The sequence below is a fragment of the Rhododendron vialii genome, chromosome 8a, assembly GCF_030253575.1.
Source record: "Rhododendron vialii isolate Sample 1 chromosome 8a, ASM3025357v1".
Lineage (NCBI taxonomy): Eukaryota > Viridiplantae > Streptophyta > Magnoliopsida > Ericales > Ericaceae > Rhododendron > Rhododendron vialii.
In genome coordinates this window covers 2324356-2350998 of record NC_080564.1, presented here as the reverse complement: position 1 = coordinate 2350998, position 26643 = coordinate 2324356, and the positions used below count along the sequence as shown (strand labels likewise).

Genomic DNA, 26643 nt, shown 5'->3' with positions numbered 1-26643 from the left:
TGCTGGGCAATCTACTGTATCTTCTTTGTTGATATTGACTAGATAATGGAGAAAATATACTGAATAAAATAGCTTAGATTTTAAGGGAGTAACCCATGAACCTTGACGTGAACACATCATTTCTTCTTCTTTTTTGTAACGCAAGATGTTTTTGTCTAGTTTATGTGCACTTCAAACCAATTTTTACATCCCCAGCCGTTTCACACATTTACGCGGGGGAATGAGCCAACCCAACAGTTAACAAGAAAAATCAAACACAAGACTTTTAAAGGATGCTGGTTTTGGCGTTTCGTACGCAGGTGCTCCACTTTTAACGTGAAGTTACTAATAACTTTAATGTACAAAATGGAGCGCCTGCGTATAAAAATAAAACGCGAAAATCAATTTTCACTTTTAGTAAAGTAGAACAAACCACTATCTCATGGCAGGGGGTCAGCAGCAAGGCATTTCTTTGATTGATTATCTGGCTTTGTACTGCAGAAGTCCAGCTGCTATACATCCACCCACAGCGCGGGTAACTTAATTTACTTTATCGGAAAACCAAACCCGTTAATGGCTTAATGCTATCCTTCCATCCCTTCCATTGGGTCGTCTCATCTTCCTTTCTCGTTCTCGTGTGAACACCTTTTCTTCTCACATGTGGCTCCATTATTGTAAAAAAAAAAAAAAACTTTTTCGTTTTGTGTGGTCTGTTTGTCTTTTCTAAATTTTTGTTAGATTCGTATCATATTTTTTGAATTAATCACCCGTCTCATTCATTATCAAAAAAAAAAGTTACTCATTCTGTCCCATTTTCATTGTCCATTATTCTATTTGTCTTTTTTATGTCTTTTGTTTATATCCTTTTTAGTATGAATCTTATTTGATAGATCTCGATTAGTTCTATAATACAAACTTTTCAAAATTATGGAAAATATTATAGATTAAAAGATATAAATAATTAAAAAATGACTCGCAATTCAAAAATAGACAATGAAAATGGGATGGGGGAGTAAAAATTTACTCCCTCCGTCCCTTTTTAAGTGTCCCGCTTCGTAACTCCAACTTATTAAAAAGACATCATCATTACACATTTCACATCAACTTTTACCTTCACTTTCCCTCTTTACCATCTATGGAGACATCATCATTACATTTTTACTCACTAACTTTTCAAAAAGGAATCTACTTTTAGAGACAAAATGAAAATTTTACAAATTTTTACCCACTAACTTTACAAAATAGACACTTATTGAGGGACAGTCCAAAATGAAATACTGGACTCTAAAAAAGGGACGGAGGGAGTATGATTGAAAAAAAAAAAAAGTTCACGGGACGAAAAAAGTATTAAACGAATATTTTATTTTTCTAAAGTACCGTCTTATTTAAATTTATTCAAAATCGGACCATATTTTTATACTTTTTTTATTTGTTATGTCGAGATAAACGATTAATCAAAAAAATACGATAAAAAACTAAACAAAAAATTATATACTAGTATAAGTTTACAATAACGCAGATAATTGGAAATAATCTCTCTAGTCTCTAGTCATCCATCATTCATGTTCATGGCCGACCTCCCCACTTCACTCATCACCTATATTTCTTTCTACGAGTCTACACGGTCCTTTTGTCTTCCTACACAACTAAACTCTTCTCTCTCTCTCTCTCTCTCTCTCTCTCTCTCTCTTCCTGCCCAGGCTCCACGCAGAAATTCTTTTCTTTTCGTGTTTGCATAAATGCCTTTGCTTTTCTTCTTCTTCTTTCTTCTTTTGTTTGCTGCTTGGAATCGTACGGCATTTCCCTTTAAAAGCTAGCTAGGTAATGGGAGCAACATATATACGTATCTTCCTTGTGTAAATGATCATGAGCTCATTTCTCTCTGTGTTTTTTTTTTTTTCAGGTTATTGTGAACATCTGAGTTGAAACTGATCGAAGAAGTGGGTTTCATAAGTATTAAGCATGGGAAGTGATGTAAAGAAGGGAGGATCAAAGGAAGAACAAGGCTTGCTAGATTTGGTATTCTCTTGGTCTCTTTCTGATGTGTTCAACAAAGATCTTTACAAGGCCAAGGTTTAAAATATTACAATCTCTCTCTCTCTCTCTCTCTCTCTCTCTCTCTCTCTCTCTATATATATATATATATATATATATATATATATATATATATATATATATATATATATTCTCCTTCCCTTCTCTTTCCCTTTTTTCATTTTATTATTTCTTATTTTTGATCAGCTCCCTTCTGTTTACCTTGCATGTTACTATACTTTATTGCTGTATAAACAGTGGCGTAGCCAAGAATTACCGATAGTGGGGGCACTTTTTAAACATACTTCAAAAAAAAATATCAAATTAGCAACACCAAAATAATAAAAGAATGCTTATGATAAAAATAATTTTAAAAAAAAGCTAACACATTTACTAAGGAATGTAGTAATTTCATAAACTATCAAAACAAATCAATTGTCTGAATTGTCTCAATGGACCAAATCTAATAACAGTTAGATACACAATAATTAAAATGTTAATATTCAGCAATCTTGATCCAGTCAGAAAAATTTGCTTTTCTTTTCAAATTTTATGCTTAAACCTCTATTTCGTCACGCGTTGTGAGTTCTATCGACAATAACAAGATTACTTTTAAAATTGTGAATAATTAATGAAGAATAATGCATATAACCCATGGTTTAGCCACTTACAAATTTGGACATTATGTATTGAGGAGTTTCAAATGATGAGTGATGACTCTCTTTTTATTCATTAAAAATCTCACTTTGCAAGTGTAGTGGAATTGTTGTAATATTGGAAACAAAAAGTTGAGAATGAAATATATACAAAATATATTAAAGTGATTAAACAAAGAACAATTTAAGAAGCCAATTACAAAAAAAAATACAAAATCTGAAAAAAAGAAAAAAGAAAAAAGAAAAAAGAGTATTCAGTGGGGGCGCGTGCCCCTGCTCGTCCTCAAGTGGCTCCGCCACTGTGTATAAATAATCAAAAAGTCTAGCTACACAATAATTCAAACACAACACTATCTACAATTCCTTACATATATGTGGGGCCCACAACAAACTAAATACAATACCATCCACAACCCCACACTTAAATGTGGGGTCCCCACGCAACCCAAACACAACAACACCATCGACAATCCCACACGTACATGTGGGCCCCGGCCCACACGCACCAAACACAACAACATCCACAACCCCTCATATATATGTGGGACCGTCACCATTCACAACCCCTCACATGTATGTGGTGCGTGTGGACCCCACAAGTATGCGAGAGGTTGTGAATGGTGTTGTGTTTGAATTATCGTGTATGTAGCATTATTGATGAATAATATACATATGTACGTTCCCACATGCACACACACATAGAGAGAGAGAGAGAGAGAGAGAGAGAGAGAGAGAGAGAGAGAGAGAGAGAGAGAGAGAGAGAGAGAGAGAGAGAGATTTTCTCTAGATTTCTCTGTGAGAGAGAGATTTTCTCTAGATTTCTCTGGTGTGCCAATCGTTTATGTTTTTGAAACTACTATTAATTGTGCTAATTATCGATCAACACATAATTTACAGATTTATTTTTAATAAATAAATAAATGAGTTTGATCTAGTGTGGCAGAGTTTTTTCTCAACAAAAATACTTTCAGCAAATATATTACTCATTAATTAATCGATCAAAATATAATTACTTTTGACGTGTCTACTGTCTCAACGTACTCCATATAATTCGGGAAACTTTAACTATGTATAAAACTGGCCCGCCCTAGGCATGGGTCCACCAAGTGACTGCCTAGGGCCTCCAATCGGACCCAAAATAGCAGAATTTGTTAAATATTATGTATGTCAAATATTTTAGAATTGAGGGAGAATTATGTGGCAGTAAGATCTTTGTCCTGCAACTTTGAGGTTGCGTTTTCAATCCATCGAGTCCTATTTTTTTTTGCATATTTTTTAAAATTGTGCAAAAAAAATCATTCAAATTGATGGCAGCGAGAATCGAACTCGCGATCTAAGATACCAAAAACATGCTCAAAGTAGCATGCCACTAAGACACAAGGCAATTTTGCTTCTCATATTGAACAACTAACTTAGATAGAAAAATATGAGAGGCCCCATTTTCATGTCTCGCTTGGGGCCTCTAAAGTCTCAAGGGCCGGGCCTGAACCAGGGAGGCCAGTCATGTAAATTTTAAGAGTTTTGAGATAAAATACATATTAGCATGAGGACTCTAGTGACCCATGATTAAATTTTTGGCACTATAGGAGCCATGGAATTCAAGAATCACTCTTTTATTTTCTTTCTTGTTTGGTTTTTAAAAACTAATTGTAAGGGGTAAATCCCATCTGTAAGACGTCATGACACTTGATTTTTGTTTCCGCGCAATTATCTCTTACCTGCCATCTTTGAACAAAATCAACCAACGGAGGGAAAAAAAAAATGCTTGTTTTATTCGTTGAGTAGCTTGCATTTCATGATTTCATGTTTAGTGGATATATCAGAAACTCTTTGTTTGATTATAATTGCACGTACTTTCAATCTTCACAATTGCGAACTTTTTAACAGGTTAAGCTAATTCCAAAGACATTTTCATCAACCAGTGAGTATTTGAACTCATTTATTTACCCCCTTATCGAAGAAACACATGCCGATTTGTTCTCAAGCATGGAGACAGTGCCTCGTGCTCCCTCCCGCGAAATATGGAGCGTTACAAAGTCCAGACACTTCAAACCTCCCAAGGACTTGTACTACGACATTTTATTGAATGAAAACACATACAATGCAAATGGTGAAGTGTATGAGCCCGAGTTTGGAGATCTTATGGCCTTGACAGAGGTGAGACCGAAATGTATTGATGATCTAGACAGGCCTAAAAGTCCGTATCTTATTGCTTTAGTCAAATGGGTGGACGAAGAATATCCTGAAAATATTGTAATACTGGCGTCCAAGCCCATCGTGTTGGGTGAAGATGGAGATGGACGAGGGGATAAGAGGAAGCCAAGTCTTTTGGCTGTTTACCTGACAAACATGGTAACTAATCTAAGAATATGGACGGCGTTGAACTCTCAGCTGAACATGAACATCATTAAAAGAGTGCTGCAACCGGATTCCACTGTAAGATCCCAGTTTACTCATTTTATTGTTACAATATTCATTCTGTTATTAGGAAGATCATACGAGTATAGGGAAAGAAAGGAAACAAAAACATGTATTAGATATCAATTACTAATTTGATTTGCAAGAAAAAAAAAATTAGAAAATTTAGTTTCCAACTTCGCATGACACATTGTAGTATAAGGAAAATGTTTCCTCCAAGAAATTGGGATCCATGTTTTGTTGAGCTAAATGAAAAACAAACAGGTGTCGTCTTCCCATTTCCTTTCCTTGACTGTAAATCTCACCTGTTGTGCTTGTACATGTAAACAACATGATGGATTTTACGGTTGATGACATTGACTCCTTCAGGGATATGGTGTGGTATTGTTTGGGGGTCGGTTTCTCCTCCTTTTAAAATGACAAGGTTGTCTTTTATCTCTGGGGATTGGAAGGCAGCGTGTGATTCATAGGTGGAGTTTCTTCTTTGCTTGTTTTCTGAGTTGTATCTTCCAGTGGCTGTCTTCTTGTCCCCCTTTGTTATACCTTTTCTCCGGTTTCTATTGCAATTTTAGCTTCTCGCCGAGCAATTTCGCTTTCTTTTCACTATCCTAACCATTCGAATACCTATTTCACTCCTTGTCAATCATCCCACTGTTTGTACGGCTTGCGAACATGAGCATATTTACATGCATCTTTTCAATTGTCGTAATCCTTTACAGATTGAGGAAAGTTGTACCCAGTGCTTGTCTGAGGAGAGCAACCGAGCTGTCGTATCCATTGTCAAGAATGCTATCAGCTCCTTTAAGTTGGACACTTCCCAACTGGATGCTGTGTTAAGTTGTGTTGCCACAAGACAATGTTGTCATCAGAATACTGTCAAACTAATATGGGGTCCTCCCGGAACTGGGAAAACAAAGACAGTCGCTTCCTTACTATTTGTTCTATTGAGGATAAAATGCAGAACATTGACATGTGCCCCAACCAACATTGCGGTGTTAGAAGTTACTTCACGGCTTATGAGTTTGGTGAGTCATGCACTTGAGTATGATACTTATGGATTGGGAGATATAGTATTGTTTGGTAATGGGGAGAGGATGAAGATTGATGATCACGAAGATCTTTTTGATGTATTTATGGATCACCGTGTTGAAGCTCTTTCTAGTTGTCTTGCTCCAAAGTCTGGGTGGAAACATAACGTAGCATCGATGATATGTTTACTTGAAGACCCTGAAGAGATGTACCGTTTGTATTTAGAACAAGAAAAGAAGAATGAGGATAATGAGGAGCAGCAGCAGGAGGAGACTGGTTTCGGAAATGAGGTGGTTATTAACAACAAAGAAAAAGAGGCAGATATTTATGATCAAGCCGTAAATGATGTGAACAAAAAGGGAATTTGGAGGAGGAAAATTGTTCAAACCTTGAAGGAAAACAGGAAAATGGAAAAGACGAAGAAGAGAAAAGGGAAACTGAAGTGTGATGAAAGAGTGGAAAAGGACAATTCAACTCAAAGTAACAAAGGAAAAGGAGAAAAGGTGGAGAAGGATGAAGATCCGATGACATTTGAGGAATTTTTCATGAAGAGATTCAAATTTATTGGAAAGCAGCTCATCATGTGTACTACAGATTTGTACACACATATGCCAACTTCTTTTGTTTCATTGGATGCAGTAAAGAAGATGGTTAAGGCTCTCGATTTGCTAGAATCCATTGGAACTATGTATACCCGAGCTGTTGCAAATAAGGTTCTGAAAGAAGTCTTGAGTGGAGTTGACGAGGTTGGTAACATGATTAAACACTTTAGAAACTTGAGTTCCTCCAAGACAGAGTGCGTTCAAATACTAAAGTTCCTCTCTGAATCCGAATCCGTACATGTGCCTTGTATAACTGGACGCATTGCAATTAAAGATTTTTGCTTGCAAAATGCATGCTTGATATTTTGCACGGCCTCAAGCTCGGTTAAATTGGATACAGAAGAAATGAGACCACTGGAACTGTTGGTCATCGACGAAGCTGCTCAGCTCAAAGAATGTGAATCCACTATTCCATTGAAGCTGCCGGGTCTCCGTCATGCTATACTCATCGGGGATGAGCGGCAGCTGCCTGCAATGGTCCAGAGCAAGGTTTGTTGTTTTCTTTCTACTTTCTATTCACCAAGGTTTCATTTTAGGATAAATGTGGATTTGAAATGAAGGGACTTGAAGTTATCTTGCAATGAGAATTAGCAAATGATTGGGACTCAAGGCATGGTTTGGTTTGGTATTGACTATTTAGAATCAGCTAAAATATAGATATATGATAGTTTTCATATGGCTTTCAATATTGAGTTCGCAAGCTTTATCGTGATGAGTTTGATATCTCTTCTACTTCTGATGCGTATTCCACTCTAGTTGTACTAGCTAATTAGGGCTACCGGCTATTCCTCTTATTATTCCATCGAAAGCAAACCTTAAACCCCAACCTATCGATTGAAATCCGCGCCTATGGATACAGAGCCTATTCTTGATTTGAAGTAAAACACCTCCGTTTTTGCTGACTTTGTGAATCTATTACTAATAGATATGCCAGCCGGCTGAATTTGGAAGAAGCTTATTTGAGAGGCTGGTAATATTAGGACATAAGAGGCTCCTTCTAAACGTCCAGTTCAGAATGCATCCATCGATAAGCTTGTTTCCAAATAAGGAGTTCTACGAAAGTAAGATTTTGGATGGTCCTAATGTCAAAGAACAAACCTACGAGAGGCATTTTCTTCGAGGAAGTATGTATGGATCCTACTCTTTCATTAATGTAAGCCATGGAAAAGAGGAATTCGATAGCAGATATAGCACGAAAAACATGGTGGAGGTGGCTGTGGTTTCCGAGATTGTTGCAAGACTCTTTAAAGGTACTTCTTCTATTTTCAAAGAAAAATGTGGTAAGATTTAGTATTATAAATTACAAGTATTTGATTTGCTGCCTAAATTGTGGTAAATAAGCATGCATTTTCCTTGTTACAGAATCAGTGGCATCAAAACAAAAGGTCAGGATTGGTTGCATATCGCCATATAAAGCTCAAGTATTTGCAATCCAACAAAAACTTGGGAAAACATACAATACAGATTCAAACAGTGGCTTCTCGGTGAACGTTCGTTCTGTTGATGGGTTTCAAGGTGGTGAGGAGGATCTCATAATTATCTCCACTGTTCGATGTAATGGGCGTGGCTCTGTGGGTTTCCTTTCCAATCGGCAAAGAACTAATGTGGCTCTCACTCGCGCAAGGTATTGTTTCTGCATAGCTGAACATAGGACATTGTCCTTGCATGATTGAACAAAGTGATAGCTAGCTCTACCATATGTTGCAATGTCGTTGTGGAGTCGAACTGAGTGGGAAAAAAAATAAAAAACCTTATAATAGGTCAATTTATTGATTATCTCCCACATTCGCCACCATAGACATAAAAAATTGTCCCAAAGACCCCGCTAAGATAACAAAAATTTCCCTTCGCCATTGCCAAAAGTTACCCTCGGTATTTGAACACAGCGAGTGATGAGGACAACAAAAACTAATAAATTACTAGATGAGGGTATTTTGGTAGTTGCAGAGACTCTAATCAAGAGCTGCATGGTTCGAACAAGGATTGGTAGATCAAGGGTCATTCATAGTAGTTTGGTAGTTAAAGGGTCATCATTAATTTAGTGCTTGCATTAATATTCATCTGGATGCATTAAACACGTACAATGTATGCATTGATATCTAGGTTCATTCACATATCTTTCTGGATGTATTTATTAATTAGGTTCATTTCTTTTGGAGTTGTAGGAATTAGAAGAGTCTTTCCCATGGATTATAAATTTAGATGTAATCTTTCATTTGGAATAGAGTTGATTAATGAATTGAGTTTTACAAGGCTAAGGCCATTGTAATTGGGTTTGGCCTGTGGTCCTTCCTTGCAGAAATCACCTAATCCTTGCAAGGGTAAAGTACCTCTATCTCTCTTTCTCTCTCGACTTCTTCTATTCTCTCATTTCTTCTACTTTGCGCACTTATTCAAGCAATATTCTTATTTCCCCACCCAAAACCACCACGATTCTTATTGTTGGCGGCAATATTTTGAGTGTCCTAAAACCGTCCTACATCAGCGAGCCCACACCTTCTAGAAATCCTGGTTCCGCCCTGGTATGTTTCATAAAGTGCATTTCTACTTTCTTGGTATAGGCATTGCCTCTGGATACTGGGCAACGGTGCTACTTTGATAAACAGCGGCTCCGTCTGGAAGAAACTAGTCGTCGATGCCCAGGCTCGGAGTTGCTTTTTTGATGCTAGTGATGACAAGAACTTGGCTCAAGCTGTTGCAGGTGCCTTGGTGGAGCTTAACCAACCTGATGTGTTACTCGCAATTGATTCGCTGCTGTTTTGCAATACAAGGTGGAAGGTATGCTTCCTTTATTTGTAAACAATAAAGTATTAATTAGGGAATTGATTTTTACACTCCCATTTTTCATATACACATTTTATTTTTTGTCTTTTAGCAAAAAAATATACACACTTTCAACACTAAAAAACAAAAAAAAAAAACAAAAAAGAGTGTGAATATCCAAAAAAGTAGTATGAAAATTAATTCCCTACTCATTTTTGTTTACCATTTCGTGACAATGATTTCCATGTTTACACGTAAAACCTTGTATTCCAATTTGGAATGCGAAAATTTCAAAATACCCCCAAAGACCTCAATGCTAATAGACACCCAAATTTTCGTGAACTTCAATTTTCAACCTAAACTATTGCCCGTCATTCAATTAACCACCTGCCGTCTCAATCCGTCAAATTGCCAACGGTTTTTGTTGAGTCAGACGTAGAGCTCTATTAAATATGCTAACGTGGAATCACATCCTATTTGAAATATGACACATGTCTCAACTCCCCTTCCCTCCCTTAATTTCCTCTCATCTCTCCCTTACTCCCTTCAATTGTGATTAAGACTAGGGGTGGCAAACGGGCAGGTTTGGGCTAAATTGGGTAAGTTGAGTCTTTAATAGGTCATTGACCTATTAACTATGAGTTTAATTATCCATACACAACCCGATCCATTTATTTTAAAGCAAACCCGACCTGCCCATTAATCCAATTACATATATACTAAAATTTATGATCGAAAAATCAGAAAGGTAAAAAAAAATTATGATCGAAACTCATAATTTTTTTCAAAAAGACAAGAATAAGTAAAATTTTTTGTCTTATTGATTTATTTTTGTCTTTATTCAAAAAGTTATAAGTTTCGATCAAATTTTTTACTTTTCTGATTCCTCTCAACGAAACAACTCAATAAGTCACAAAAGTTTGACACAAAACAAAAAAAATGCAAAAAAAATTTGAACAAGGACAAAAAAACAAGTCAATTTTTTAATCCAAATCCTATGCGGGACTACCATGAGAGAAATTTATTCACAGTGGAGCACAATTTCACCAGTCCATTCGCGCAATCAATGGATGAGATGTGTTTTCAATTTTGACTGATCAAAATAATTATTACCGGTCACAATTGATTTTTAATCCGGACCATCCAAAATATTTTTGGATGTGTGTGATTTAGCACAGAACAATTAAATAAAAGAGAGAGGGAGCAGGCCATATTCCTCGGCTTCCCAATTGCAAAAGAGACGGGAAACCTGGTAATTGGTAAAGAGGCCGGAATTTGGTGGGTTACTTTTATTACCCATTAGGTCATTTAAGTTGACCAAATTGATGTCAAATTAAGACCCAATTAGTAATGGGTTAGCTGGGTTTGGACTCATTCTTATCCAACTAATAAATGAGTTGAATTGGGTCTATTTTTTTAATTAATGGGTATGAATGTATTAATGGGTTTGGATTCAATTTGTCACTTCTAATTAAGACTTAAGAGAACAGAGCAGGAGAGAGGAAGAGAGTGAACCTCCAATCGAAAACACACATAAGAGAACAGAGCATGAGAGAGAAACCCATCTCTCTCATAGTCCAATTCTGTGCGCAGAGGAGCGAGATCAGTCTCCCAAAAGGGTTTCCAAATACCCAGGTGAGAAGAAACAAAGAACACAACAGAGAAATCTTCTAATTCCTCCCTGTTTTCCAAAATGAGTGCATCTCAAGGGTGCAAGTGTACGGCTCTGTTTAGAAAACATGAGGAGGTGAAGAGTTTTACGAGTTTTGGCTCGTAAGTTGCATTATATGGTGAACAGGGTACCTCTAGAATGAAGGGTGCTTTTCCGTGGAATCCGTTACAAAATTTGACGGGTCTTGTTCACTTAAGGAGATAACCAATTAGATAGGAACCAGTTTCCAGAGAATTGTCTTTATCCACCACTAAAACTCCATCAATTCATAACCATTCCTTCCACCAACATCACAACCCAACGACCAATCAATCACCACTGCCACTAAATTTGAGTTAGGCTTTGGGGAGGGGGGAGGGGGCGATTAGAGGAAGAAGAAGAAAAGAGGGTGTGGAGAGGGAGAGATATGAAATTACCCTGATCCCACTCAGTTATGAAACGGAGAAGTTAGTCCAACTCATCTCAATCCGTTAGTAATTTGACAGATTGAGACAGGAGGTGGTTAATTTAATGACAGAGCAATAATTTAGGTGTCTATTAGACATTGAGGTCAGAATTTGAAGGGTATTTTGAAAATTTCCCATTTGGAATTGTCTTTGAGAATCATGCTACTAAATTCTTGATTAGAAACACTGAATGGTACTTTCATTGTGAAAACTAAGAAAATATTATTGTCTGATAAAATTGGAAGAATAGGATGATGCTCTTAACTATTTGTGTTTACAAGTAGTTAGTGATTCCTTGATGGTGGAAATCAACTACTGTTCACAAACTGAGCCGCGTGTGTTTCACAAACTAAACCTGTCTCTGCTTCATTGTAGAAATTAACGTCTTAGGTTGGTAACATATATATATATATATATATATATATATATATATATATATATATATATATATATATATACACACAAATTATCAAGTGAGGGATCCCTCATTTTTTTAAAATGAGGGACTTTCATTTCCCGATCAAAATTTGAAAATCCGAACCGTTCAATGTGTGCAGAACGTGATTTTAAGGGTCCCCGCGAGAAATCAGCAAAAAAAATGACCGGGAAGGGCTTCATCCGAGCAGTTTTTTTTGAACCGTTCAATGAAAACTGCTCGGATGAAGCCCTTCCCGGTCATTTTTTTTGCTGATTTCTCGCGCGGACCTCTCCTTTCCCGATCGAATTGCGACGATCCGAGCAGCTCAAAGTGTGCAGAACGTGATTTTAAGGGTACCCGCGAGAAATCAGCAAAAAAAATGATCGGGAAGGGCTTGATCCGAGCAGTTTTTTACTGAACCGTTCAATAAAAAACTGCTCGGATCAAGCCCTTCCCGTTCATTTTTTTTGCTGATTTCTTGCTGCTACCTTTAAAATCATGTTCTAATCACTTTGAGCGGCTTGGATCGTCCCAATTCGATCGGGAAATGGAAGTCCCGCACGGTAAGCCCGTGCGGGATCCCTCAAGGGAACCGGACTAATATATATATATATATATCTTTGGATCCTAAATAGTGACACTGACAAGTGATTAACCTTTTTCCCATTCGACTAAATTCGTTTCTTCAGAAGGGTCATTGTTTCTTTTCAAACTATAATGACGGGATCATCTTCATTTCTTCTCTCGTAGGCTTGCTTCAGTGACAATTTTGTGAAGTCCAATTCAAGAATTAAGAACGTAGATGTCCGAAAGCAAGTGCTTTGCATCATACAAAGGCTTTCAAGTGGCTGCTGGCATCAGCGTCAAAAGGCTAACATTCTGGAAAAACAGGGTGGGACTTCTTCCCAGCTGTTGGAGATGTACACAGTCAATGGATGGCTGAACCTCATTTGGAGTGTGGACGTTGTCAGGGAAGGTTCAAAAGACTTTCAGGTTCTAAAGTTCTGGGATATTTTGCCTAAGGCTGAGATACCAAAACTGGCAAAGCATCTAGACAGTTTGTTTGGGAACTATACGGTTGATAAGATGACCCGCTGCAAATGCAGACGCTTTGAAGGGTATGCATGCTATTTCTTGTTTTCACAAAATTTCCTCCTAGTCTATTTTGCCGTACGAATCTAGGATACTTTTTGAAGTATGCAATGCCGATCATATGTTTTCTTGGATTAAGCAATGATACAAAAATATTTCACACCTATTGATTGGAAGACATATAGCTATGTACCATTGAATTGGGGACACAGAAGAATATTCCTATCTTCTAAGACCCGGGGACATAATAAGATATTCCTAGTTTTCCACATCTATTTTTTTTACCTAGATAATATGACCTTGAAAAGGAATTGAAATGACTGGGAAAAACCGAGTAGCATGAACAAAAGACGAGTTAAGGTGGGAAGACCAAGCTGTCACCCAACCCCTCCTTGCGTATGAAATGAGATCGATGTTGGACCCTCTCTTTCTGTATTCATCTCCATTACCTCAACCATATGATCTCTTTCGTCGCCAACACATTATTATTATTATTGTTATCTCTACAACCCTTCTTCCCACTGTGTGACTACACTCTATCCCTCGGACCAGAAATTCCTTGGGACAACCAAACTGTCACCGTCCGTCCTTGGGTTTTGAATATCAGCTGATACTCACTAGGCTTCTAATTACCAGTGTTTTAAGTATTGGTATAAGAGATCCAAAATCCCGTTGATTATCAGCTGATATACAAAATCTTTCTTCCAATGCTTCTAGACAGTCATTTACAAGTAGAGTAGTGCTACACAAACTAACAAATGTGAAAAATCTCTCCTACTCACCTGAGGTGGCTTTATCATTAAATTCAAGAAGAATCCATTTCAAGTTTCCTGTTTCAAAGTGCCATTACTAATGATACATCAGTGACTAAACTTTTTTTTGTCAAAGTTGTTAGTTTTTCGAATTTTTCTTACAAGCAACCTGCCTCCTGAGAGGCAATTCTGTGCATCAGGTTTACTTCGGACCAAGAGGTGAGGATAAGTGGAGAAAAAGAGTAACTTCATAAGGCTTGAAAGGAAAAAATACCACCAATGCTCTAGATATGTTGCTCATAAAAGGAGTTTTCCTTTACTTGTTTCTTTTTTTGTGTTCCTTCGATTACTGCAGGAATTTAGTAGTCCCGGTGACATGGCCAGCGGGCTCAGGTGCTTCTAAGAAGACTTCTACAGCTGATTCTGATTATGTGCGGCAGTTAGAAAGCCGATTAACTAACTTAAGTATAATGGATGAGCCGGGATCGCCAAGTAATAGGTGAGTACTTGGATTTAAATGGCTACTTCGACAGAGTTTTTCTATGTAGTTTTCATGTGTTCATCTTAATGCTTTACCAATGGACACCAGATACCATGTGAATGCCAACGTGACGATTAAAGAGGCATAAGACTAGGGGATGAAGAAGAGTTGGCGAGTGATGAAACAGGAGGAAAAAACAGGGAAAAAAAAAAGACTTTGAGGAAATTATTATAGAACTCTGCAGCGTTATCCTCACTTAGATTTGATCAATGAGTGCAATGAAACTGTCGACCTAGAAATTGAAAGGGAAACATCACGGCTCAAGAAAGAAATGGAGGAGGACTTGTGAAGTCGTATGCAGGCAGATGATCCCTATGAAATGAATCAGAGTGATACGTTTGGATGAAGCTCGTCCTCTTCGAATAAGAGAGTGGTACTTTTGGCATTATTTTGTAATTGTTGGTAATGTATGTTGATGCTCAACTAATCCTGCCTGTAGGCCTCTGTGTTGTTAATATGTTGTTGTTCGTACTTGTTATGTTTAAATATGGAGTTACTTTGGATATTTGGGTAATGTACACTATTTTTAAATCCATTTAAATGATTTGGCCTTGCACATGGTTTGCAAAATTGCAGCAAGTTATTTGTTACTTTGGTTAGCCTGGAATCAAAGGCAATGGTAAAATTGTGTACCATTCACATTCAGAAGGATATATTAACATGTGGCCTTCCCAACACAAGATAATAAAGCATAGATTTTTCATTTGAGCATTTTATCCGAAGGAAAAGCATGAAGAAGCAAGCTCACAATTTCAAGATTAATGAAATTTTTTGCCATTCAAAAATATATATAAAAAAATTTACGCATTTTCATAATTTAATCATTCCTCGTATAGAACGAAAACGGTTTAACAATCCATCAAAACACTCGATCTTCTTTTAAATCCCGAAACTGCCCAAGAATGACTCTAAACCAAATTTCAAAGAAATTTTGTGAAAAGAACGATTTTTCTATTGAATAGCGCTGGGAGGGGGGGGGAACAATTTTTCTATATTGAGAGAGTGTTTTATGCAGAGACCTATATTTTTCTCTCTATAATTTTTGGACCAGGGCCCTGATTGGGACACTCGTTACTTTTCATTGTTGGAATAAAGTCCCAGCTTCTGTATTTTTGACTAGGAATAGAACAGAAGTGGGAATCATAATTAACTAGTCGTTAAAGTTTCCTTACATTTTAAGTTGTTGGGCGGGCAATCTATCTTCTACGTTGATACTGACTAAATAATGGAGAAATATAGTGAATAAAAACAAAAATGCTACTTGCACAACCGTTGTGTTGGTTGTGTATGTAATTCAGACCGTTCAGATGTATTTGGACGGTCTAGATTTTATAAAAACTCTTCAAAGGAAAAGATTAATTTTTATGAGAAGGAGTTTGAGTGAATCCTGACCATTTATTACAACAATGGACGGCTAGAGATTGGTTGTGTGTTTTACACAACCGTTGTGTGTGTAGCACTTTTGGAATAAAAAAGCTTTAGATTTCTTTGTGACTAAGGGTGTGCACGGGTTGGGCGGGTCGGGCTTGACCCCAAACCCGACCCGACATGTCAGGTAACAAATGTTTTAGATCTGTAAACCGAACTGAATAGGGGTAGAAACTGTCCGCGAACCCAATTAGTCGGGTCAGGTCAGGTCCGACCAAAAAACGAGTTGCTCTTTGTGAATTGGTTGAGTTTTGTCGGGTCGGGTAAGAAACACAGCACCCCCATCCCTGAACCGAAATCTGATTTTTAACAGAAATTGAACCCGTACCCGTCCGAACTACATGTTCGGCTCCACCCGAAATCCTTCAGGTCGGGTCGGGTGAGCGGTTTTTTTGCACAGGCCTAGGTGTGACTCATGAACCATGGCGTGAGCACAGCCTTTTTTTTTCTTTCTTTTTTCCTTTTTTCGTAATGCAAGATGTTTCGGTTCACCCTGCAGGCACTTTAGACTGAACTCTACGGCCTCCAGCTGTTTTACACACTTACGCATGGGATGAGCTCTACAATCCCTAGCCGTTTTACACACTTACGCATGGAGTGAGTTGTCCCGACAATTAATAAGAAGAATCGAAGACTTCTAAAAGAGAACATGAGACCTTTAAAAGAAAACAAACCCCTAGCCAGAATATCTCATGGCAAGGGGCCAAGCAAGGCATTTCTGATTCTCTGGCTTTGTACAGCGCGCGCGGGGGTAACTTACTCTCTTGGAAAACCAAACCCGTTCGTTAATGATAACAATATCCATCCCTTCCACTTGGGTCGTCTCACGTCCTTTCACATTCTCGTTCCATGATTACCTTATTCTTCTCACACTTGACCCCTCCTTGCTGACTTTTGTATATCCCAGGTATACAAGGGCTCTTTAGTATCCCTTTCCGGTCCGTTTTCAATTTTTAGTTCACTTCCCGAGCACACTTTGTTAATTGATTTCGTTCATTTTGTAGAGTTCGACGAGAACATTAATCTTGCAAAAAATTATGATTATCGGACTTTAGTAGATACATGATCGGCACATGTAAAAAATGCAAAAAAATAAAAATTGGATCCAAAAACACACTAGGTCAGAACCCAAATTTTGTTTTATGGCATTTTTCACATTTGCCGATCATATATCTACTAAAGTTCGATAATCATAATTTTTGACATGATTAATGTTCTCGTCAAGCCCTACAAAATGAACGAAGCCGATTATCAAGTTGTGCTCGGAAAGTGACCTAAAAATTGAAAACGGACCGAAAAGGGATACCAAGAGCCTTTGTATACCTGAGATATAAAAAAGTTTCTCTGCTTTTACTTTCCAAATTCTAGTACTACTAGTACTATAATTATTGGAAATGGAGGGAACATACATGTCTCTCAGCTGGACTCTAGTTATCATTCATGTTCATGGCCGACCTTCCCAGTTCCCACTTAATTCTCTCATCACCTATTTCTACGAGGGTCCTTTTGTCTTCCTACACAATTAAAACTCTTCTCTCTCTCTCTCTCTCTCTCTCTCTCTCTCTACCTGCCCAGGCTCCACATAGATATTCTTTTCTTATCATGTTTGCGTAGATTAATGCCTTTGCTTTTTCTTCTTCTTTTGTTGCCGGTGGAAATTGTACGGCATTTCCCTTTTTTTGACGTCTTAAAGCGCATTTGGAACCTTAAAAACTATATCTAGCTAGGTAATGGGATGGAGCGACTGACTTGTGGTAAATCATCGATCGAGCTCAAACATTTCTGAGCGTTAATTTTTCAAGTTGTTCATGTGAACATCTGATCAGTTGAAAACTGAAGTACTGGGTTTCGATAATTTTGAGGGATATATAGATAGATAGTAAGTATGGGAAGCACAGGCACTCGTGCGAAGAAGGGAGGATCAAAGGATGAACAAGGCTTGATAGATTTGGTATTCTCATGGTCTCTCTCTGATGTGCTCAACAAAAATCTTTACAAGGCCAAGGTTTGGATTACAATCTAGCTAATACATTCTCCTTCCTTCTCTTCACCTTTTTACTACGCTTTAGTATAACTTCCACAATACAGTGGCGTATAACTAATGTGCGTACGTTCCCACATGCAGAGAGAGAGTATTTTTTTCTCTAAAATGATCAGAATAGTTTATTTTTTGGAAAAATGGCAGCCAATAACGTGTTTTAATAATTAATATCCGCTAAGCATATTTTCAGCATTAACAAATGTTCTCAGCATGTCCTTGGCAACTATTAGTTATCAAAACACGTCATTGGCCGTCATTTTCTCTTCTTTTTTTTAAAACTTATATTGATTGTGCTATTTTTTTGTTGATCGAATATCGGTAAACGCATAATTTACAGATTTGTTATTAAATAAATGAGTTTGATCTAGTGTAGCAGAGTTTTTTCTCAACATGAATACTTTTTTGTATTATTAATTATTTTACTCGTTGGATCTATTTATCAATGTATAAGTTTTGATAGTCGACTGTCTCAACTAGATATAAAATTTAAACAGTTCCGATTGGGACCGAGTCAAGATTGCCGGGATTTGAGAAATTTTTTTACTTAGTTCCGCAATATGATATTTTTAAAGTTTACGTGCTCATTTTTTAAAATTTTATCCTACAAAAAATTAATACTATTTAAAACTAAAATTTGCAGACAAAACTATTTCTCAAGGTAAATAATTAAAAATGACAAATGAATTGTGCAATTGCATTATGAGAACATGGGGGCCAATTGTGTAAATTTAATTAGTCTGTCTCTCTGATAAAATACATATTTGCATGAGGACTCTAGTGACCCACGATTAAATTTTTCGAAATATAAGAGCTATGGAATTCAAGAATCACTCTTTTTATTTTCTTTCTTGCTCTGCTTTTAAAAACCAATTGTACGGGGAAAATCTCATCTGCAAGAAATCATGACACTTTTTGTTTAATTCGTTGAGTACTTTGGTCATGCATCTTTAGTGAATATTAGCTCTTTGCTTGATGATAATTCCAAGTACTTTTAATCTTCACAACTGTGAACATTTTAACAGGTTAAGCTGATTCCAAAGACATTTTCATCAACCAATGAGTATCTGAACTCATTCATCTACCCCCTCATCGAAGAAACACACGCCGATTTGTTCTCAAGCATGGAGACAGTGGCTCGTGCTCCTACCCGTGAAACATGGACCGTTAATATATCCAAAGGCTTCAAACCTCCCAAGAAATTGTACTACAAAATTTCATTGAATAGAAACAGAGACACTGCAAACGGTGAAGTGTATGAGCCCGAGTTTGGAGATCTTATCGCATTGACAGAGGTCAGGCCGAAACGTATTGATGATCTAGACAGGCCTAAAAGTCCTTATCTTATTGCTTTGGTTCAAAGCGGCGAATATGTTTCTGAAAGAATTTATATACGGGCGTCCAAGCCGATCATGTTGGGTGAAGATGGAGATAGACGAGGTGATGAGAATAAGAAAAGATTCTTTGTTGTTTACCTTACAAACATGGTTACTAATCTAAGAATATGGACGGCTTTGAAGTCGGATCCAGAAGGGGAGAACATGAAAATCATTAGAAGAGTGCTGCAACCGGATTCCACTGTAAGAATCACAGTTGCGTCTTTTTACTTGTTTACTGTTGCAATATGCATTCTGTAATTAGGAAGATCAACGAGTATAGGAAAAGAAAGGAAACGAAAACGTGCAAGTATTAAACCTCCATGACTTGTATGATTTGCAAGAAAAAGTTTTTTGAAAGTTTAGTTTCCAACTTTCGCGTGCCACATAGTAGTATAAGGCAAATGTTCCCTCCAACAAATTGGGATCCGTGTTTTCTTGAGGTAAATGGAAAATAAGCAGGTATCATCTTCATTCACCTTTCCTTGTCCACAAATCTCACATGTCCGGCTTGTCAATGTAATCAACAAATGGGATTTTGCTGGTAATGATATCAACTCTCTGAGAAATACTGTGTGGTATTTATCTTTTGTTTGGGATTGGTTTCACATCCATCTAAATGGATTAATATTGTGTTCTTATCTCTAGGATTGGAAGACAGTGTGTGATCCATATGTAGAATTTCTTCCTTACTTATTTTATGAGTTCTATTTTCCATTGGCGGACTTCTTGTACCCCTTCTATTTTTGCACATTTTCTCCGGCTTTCGATTGAATATTCGCATGTTGACAATCAATTTATACAATTTTTATGATTGGTACATTGGTAACCATTTGAATACATATTTCACTCCTCATCAATCACCCATTGCTTTGTAAGGTTTGTGAAGATAAACATATTCATGCATCATCTCACCTTTTGTAACCCTTTACAGATTGAGGAAAGTTGTACCAAGTGCTTGTCTGAAGAGAGTAACCAAGCTGTCTTGTCCATTGTCAAGAATGCCATAAGCTCCTTTAAGTTAGACAACTCCCAACAGGATGCTGTGTTAAGTTGTGTTGCCACAAGACAATGTCGTCATCAAAATACTGTCAAACTAATATGGGGCCCTCCCGGAACTGGGAAAACAAAGACAGTAGCTTCATTGTTGCTTGTTCTATTTAGGATAAAATGCAGAACACTGACATGTGCCCCAACCAACATTGCAGTGTTGGGAGTTACTTCACGGCTGATGAGTTTGGTGAGTCGTGAACTCAAGTATGATACTTATGGATTGGGAGACATAGTATTGTTTGGTAATGGGGAGCGAATGAAGATTGACGATCATGAAGATCTCTTTGATGTGTTTCTTGATTACCGTGTTGCTGCTCTTTCAAGTTGTCTTGCTCCAGATTCTGGGTGGAAACATAATGTAGAGTCGATGATGTGTTTACTTAAAAACGCTGAAAAGATGTACCGTTTGTATTTGAAAGAAGAGAAAAAGAAGAAGAAAGAGGAGGAGGAGGAGGAGGAGACTGGTTTTGGAAAAAGAATGGTTATTAACAATCAAGACAAAGGGGCACATATTTACGGTCAAGACTTGAATGATGTGGATAAAAAGGGAATTTGGAGGAGGGAGATTGTTCAAACCTTGAAGGAAAACAAGAAAACAGAAAAGAAGAAGAAAAAGGAGCCTTCGAAGAGAAGAGGGAAATTGAAGGGTGATGAAAGAGATGAAAAGGGCAACTCAACTCCAAGTAAGAAAGAAAGAAATGTGAAGAATGATGGAGATCCGATGACGTTTGAGGAGTTTTTCCTGAAGAGATTTAAACGTATAGGAAATCAGCTCAGCTTTTGTATTAGAAATTTGTACACACATATGCCAACATCTTTCATTTCATTGGAAGTGGTAAAGAATATGATTAAGGCTCTCGATTTGCTAAAAACCATTGAAACTATGTATACCCGTGCTGTTGCAAACAAGGGTTTGAAAGAAGTCTTGAATGGAGTTGACGAGGTTGGTTACATGATTAAACACTATAGGAAGCTGAGTTGCAAGACAGAGTGCATTCAAATACTCAAATTCGTTTCTGAAACATTAGATTTGCCAGAATTTACAGGATTCTGTCAAATTTGGAGTTTTTGCTTGCAAAACGCGTCCTTGATATTTTGCACTGCTTCAAGCTCCGCTAAATTGCCTGTTTCAAAAGAAAATTTCATTCCAAAAAAAAGCTCCGCTAAATTGCATACAGAGGGAATGAGACCACTGGAACTGTTGGTCATTGACGAAGCTGCTCAGCTCAAAGAATGCGAATCCGCTATTCCATTGCAGCTCTCTGGTCTCCGTCATGCTATACTCATTGGGGATGAACGGCAACTGCCTGCAATGGTCCAAAGCAAGGTCTGTTATTTTCAATTTTCTTTCTATTCACTGAGGCTTTCATTTTAGGATAAATGTAGGTTTCAAATGAAGGGCTTGAAATTATTATGCAATGAGAATTAGCTAAAATGTAGATTTGACAGTTTTCGTAAATCCTTTCTATGTAGAGTTTTTTTTTCTTTTTTGTCTGAATCCGATTTCTATGTAGAGTTCAAAAGCTTTATTTATCATCGTGGGTTTGAAATGACTGCGTGCTATTAGTGATTTGATTGCTTCATGTTTTAGTTATACAATTACAAGGCATCAAAAATATACATCTCTCCTACTTTTAAGTTTTGATGCATCTTCCACTTTATTTTTGTAGTCACTTATGGCTCTATTTCTTATTTCATTGAAAGTGAAACCTTTTTTTTAATCGGCGAAAGTCAGCATTGTTAGTTGTAGTTAGTGAGGTTTGAACCCCTGTCAAGTGCAAGGGATCGCCTACCACTTGGCTACCTCTCCACTTGCCATTGAAGTGAACCTTAAACCCAACCCTTCTGTTTGAAATCCATGTCTATGCAAATGGAGCGTACTCTTTGATTTGAAGTAAAACACATCTCTTTTGTTGACTTTGCCAATCTATTACTAATAGATATGCCAGCGGGTTGAATTTGGAAGAAGCTTATTTGAGAGGCTGGTAATATTAGGACATGAGAAACATCTTCTTAGTGTCCAGTACAGAATGCATCCATCAATAAGCTTGTTTCCAAATAGGGAGTTCTATGAGAGTAAGATTTTGGATGGTCCCAACGTCAAAGAACAAGCCTACAATAGGTGTTTTCTTCGAGGAAGTATGTACGGATCCTATTCATTCATCAACGTAAGCCATGGAAAAGAGGAATTTGATAGCAGACATAGCAGGAAAAACATGGTGGAGGTGGCTGTGGTTTCTGAGATTGTTGCAAGGCTCTTTAAAGGTACTTTTTCTCCTTTTTCAATGAAAAATGTGGTAAAATATGAGTAGTGTTCTAACTTACAAGTGTTTGATTTACTGCTTCAATATTGGTAAATAAGAAAGCATTTTCCTCGCAACAGAATCTGTGGCATCAAAACAAAAGGTTAGGGTGGGTTGCATATCGCCATACAAAGCTCAAGTATTTGCACTCCAAGAAAAATTTGGGAAAACATACAATACAGATTCAAACAGTGACTTCTCTGTGAACGTTCGATCTGTTGATGGGTTTCAAGGTGGTGAGGAGGATCTCATAATAATTTCTACTGTGAGGTGTAATGGGAGTGGATCTGTGGGCTTTCTTTCCAATCGTCAGAGAACAAATGTGGCCCTCACCCGTGCAAGGTACTGTTCTGTATACCTGAACACAGGTCATTGTCCTTGCATAACTGAGCATTGTGATAGCTAGCTTTACCCCATGTCATAATGTCGTTGTGGAGTCAAGCTGAGTGAAAAAATATCATATAATAGGTCAACTTTTTGTTGATTATCTCCCTCATTTGCCGTCCTAGACATAAAAAAATTGTCCCAAAGATCCCACTAAAATAACAGAAATTTCCCTTTACCATTGCCAAGAGTGAGTCTCGGTATTTGAACACAGTGAGTCCACACAGTCTAGAAATCCTGGTTCCGCCCTGGTGTGTTTCGTAATGTGCATTTATGCTTTCTTGGTATAGGCATTGCCTCTGGATACTGGGCAATGGTGCTACATTGATAAACAGCGGCTCTGTTTGGAAGAAACTAGTTGTCGATGCCAAGGCTCGGAGTTGCTTTTACAATGCCACTGAGGACAAGAACTTGGCTCAAGCTGTTGCAGGTGCCTTGGTGGAGCTTAACCAACTTGATGCGTTACTCACAACTGATTCGCTGCTGTTTCGCAATACAAGGTGGAAGGTATGCTTCCTTTATTTGTAAAACAGCATTAATAATACCATTTTGTGTCAATGATTTCCATGCTTACGTTAAAACCTTTTATTCCAATTTGGAATTGTCCAAGTAATTTTCTCTGAGAATCGTGTTACTAAATTCTTAATAAGAAACATCGAATATCACTTTCTTTGTGAAAACCAAGAAAGTATTATAATCTTATTTGGAAGATTATGATAACCCAGATAACTATTTATGTTTTACAAGTAGGTAGTGATTCCTTGATGGTGGAAATCCACGGTTGTTGACAAACTCAACCGTGTGTGACATCCAAAAAACTTGGCTCCTTAAAAAGTGACAGTGACAAGTGATTTCACGATTTTTTCATTCACACTAACTTCCTTTCTTCAGAAGGGTCATTGTTTTCCAAACGATAATGACTGGATCATCTTCTTTTCTTCTCTCGTAGGCTTGCTTCAGTGACAATTTTGTGGAGTCCAATTCTAGAATTAAGAACGTAGATGACCGAAAGCAAGTGCTTTGCATCATACAAAGGCTTTCAAGTGGCTGCTGGCATCAGCATCGAAAGGCTAACATTCTCGAAAAACAGGGTGGGACTTCTCCTCAGCTGTTGGAGCTGTACACAGTCAATGGATGGCTGAGCCTCATTTGGAGTGTGGACGTTGTCAGGGAAGGTTCAAAAGACTTTCAGGTTCTAAAGTTCTGGGATATTTTGCCTATGGCCAAGATACCAAAACTGGCAAAGCATCTAGACAGTTTGTTTGGGAACTATACGCTTGATAAGATGAACAGCTGCAAATGCAGACGCTTTGAAGGGTATGCATGCTATTTCTTGTTTTGACATAATTTCCTCCTAGTCTATTTTGACGTACAAATCTAGGATACTTTTTGAAGTATGAAATGCCGATCAGATGCTTTCTTGGATTAAGCAATGATACAAAAATGTTTCACACCTATTGATTGGAAGACATATAGCTATGTAGCATTGAATTGGGGACAGAAAAATATTCCTATCTTCTAAGACACGGGGACACGAAAACGTATTCATACTTTTGAACATCTATTTTCTTTACCTTGATAATATGACCTTGAAGAGGAATTGAAATGACTTGGAAAAACCGAGTAGCATGAACAGAAGACGAGTTAAGGTGGGAAGACCAAGCTGTCACCCAACCCCTCCTTGCATATGAAATGAGATCGATGTTTTTCTATCTGCATTCATCTCCATTACCTCAACCATATGATCTCTTTCGTCACCAACACATTATTATTATTATTATCTCTACAACCTTTCTTCCCATTGTGTGACTACACTCTATCCCTCGGACCAGAAATTCCTTGGGACAACCAAACTTCACCGTCCGTCCTTGGGTTTTGAATATCAGCTGATACTCACTGGGCTTCCAACCAGTGTTTTAAGTATTGGTATAAGAGATCCAAAATCCCGTTGCTTATCAGCTGATATACAAACTCTTTCTTCCAATGCTTCTAGACAGTCATTTACAAGTAGAGTAGTGCTACACAAACTAACAGATGTGAAAAATCTCTCCTACTCACCTGAGGTGGCTTTATCATTAAATTCAAGAAGAATCCATTTCAAGTTTCCCGTTTCAAAGTGCCGTTACTATATGATACATCAGTGAGTAAACTTTTTTTGTCAAAGTTAGTTTTTCGAATTTTTCTTCCAAGCAACCTGCCTCCTGAGAGGTAATTCTGTGCATCAGGTTTACTTCGGACCAAGAGGTGAGGATAAGTGGAGAAAAAGAGTAACTTCATAAGGCTTGAAAGGAAAAAATACCACCAATGCTCTAGATATGTTGCTCATAAAAGGAGTTTTCCTTTACTTGTTTCTTTTTTCATGTTACTTCGATTGCTGCAGGAATTTAGTAGTCCCGGTGACATGGCCAGCCGGCTCGGGTGCTTGTAAGAAGACTTCTACGGCTGATTCTGATTATGTGCAGCCGTTAGAAAGCCGATTAGCTAAATTAAGTATAATGGATGAGCCGGGATCGCCAAGTAATAGGTGAGTACTTGGATTTAAATGGCTACTTCGACAGAGTTTTTCTATGTAGTTTTCATGTGTTCGTCTTAATGCTTTACCAATGGACACCAGATACCATGTGAATGCCAAAGTGAAGATTAAAGAGGCAAAAGACAAGGGGATGAATAAGAGTTGGCGAGTGGTGAAACAGGAGGAAAAACAGAACAAGACTTAAGCTTTGAGGAAATTTGGAAGATAGTTTAGCTTTTCTGTTGTTTTTTGGGTACAGAAGATGCTTTATTTTGGATTTGATCCTACGCGGGCAGAGCGCACATGATATTTTAGTCATGCTCGATACCGACTCAGGCACGTCCACCTGTTGTTAATCTATTGGTTAAACTTAAGGAGTGGTTTGTCTTAACAATGGATGATTTTTTTTATTTTTTTGGCATTTGTTACTTTTGCGTCAATTTTAGTTATATTATTGTTTCATCTCTACAAGAGGAATCATAAAATTTGAAGATATGAATAATATTAAAAAACAATAAAGATAAAAATCATTCAAAAAAATTGTATGTTTTGCAGGTTTATTTTTATCTTCAAAATTTCTTTTTTCAAGTTTTGATCATAATTTTTCATTTTCAAGATTTATATCGTTGAGATGAACAAATAGTCCAAAAAAAAAAAATAGACGCAAGACTAGCAAATGTGAACTTTTTTGAATAAAAGCGAAAAAATAAGCCAAACCAACCATTAAAGCTCTTATTTTATGTGGCTTTTGCTCGAGAAATTTACCAAGTCGAGAATACTACTTTCAGATGAAATTAATGGCGAGAGAAAATATCGGTGAGAGTTGTGGTATTAATCAACCAAAAAATTTCTATTGCAGTAAGCTCATCAACTCCCATTTCCTTGCTCAAACACCACCAAAAGTTCGATTGAAGCATAATTATTTGGAAAAATCTCCTATAGACACCCCTTTTTTGTGTGTACCATACATGATACATCATTTACGAATTTTTGTGGCCCGAGATATAAAGTCTGTGATAGTTTATTCCACGAACTTATGTATCTCCTTTTATAAATTTTTGTGGTCTAATTCATATTGAACTTTTACGAATTTCTTTGGTAACTTTCACCAATTTTGTGGTGGTGTTTACGAATTTTGTGGTAAAAA

At 37.3% G+C, this 26643-nt stretch overlaps 1 protein-coding gene across 3 annotated transcripts; it reads left to right on the top strand.

Annotated features, from left to right (window-relative positions):
• Window positions 1-1611: 1611 nt before the first annotated feature.
• On the top strand, window positions 1612-25969 carry LOC131298335 (uncharacterized). 3 transcript variants are annotated; one of them, XM_058323731.1, is made up of 10 exons: window positions 1612-1800; window positions 1883-2052; window positions 4557-5105; window positions 20179-21624; window positions 22238-22562; window positions 22681-22942; window positions 23275-23491; window positions 23934-24301; window positions 25365-25508; window positions 25599-25969. In XM_058323731.1, the coding sequence occupies exons 2-10, from the start codon at window positions 1942-1944 to the stop codon at window positions 25699-25701; spliced, it is 3525 nt and encodes a 1174-aa protein (XP_058179714.1). In that variant the 5' UTR covers window positions 1612-1800; window positions 1883-1941; the 3' UTR covers window positions 25702-25969. The 3 variants fall into 3 exon arrangements, with proteins under 3 accessions (XP_058179714.1, XP_058179715.1, XP_058179713.1); XM_058323732.1 differs by lacking the exons at window positions 20179-21624; window positions 22238-22562; window positions 22681-22942; ... (2 more) ...; window positions 25365-25508; window positions 25599-25969 and adding exons at window positions 5807-7207; window positions 7644-7968; window positions 8081-8342; ... (2 more) ...; window positions 14217-14360; window positions 14451-14977; XM_058323730.1 differs by lacking the exons at window positions 1612-1800; window positions 1883-2052; window positions 4557-5105 and adding exons at window positions 17339-17835; window positions 18894-19448.
• Window positions 25970-26643: the final 674 nt, after the last annotated feature.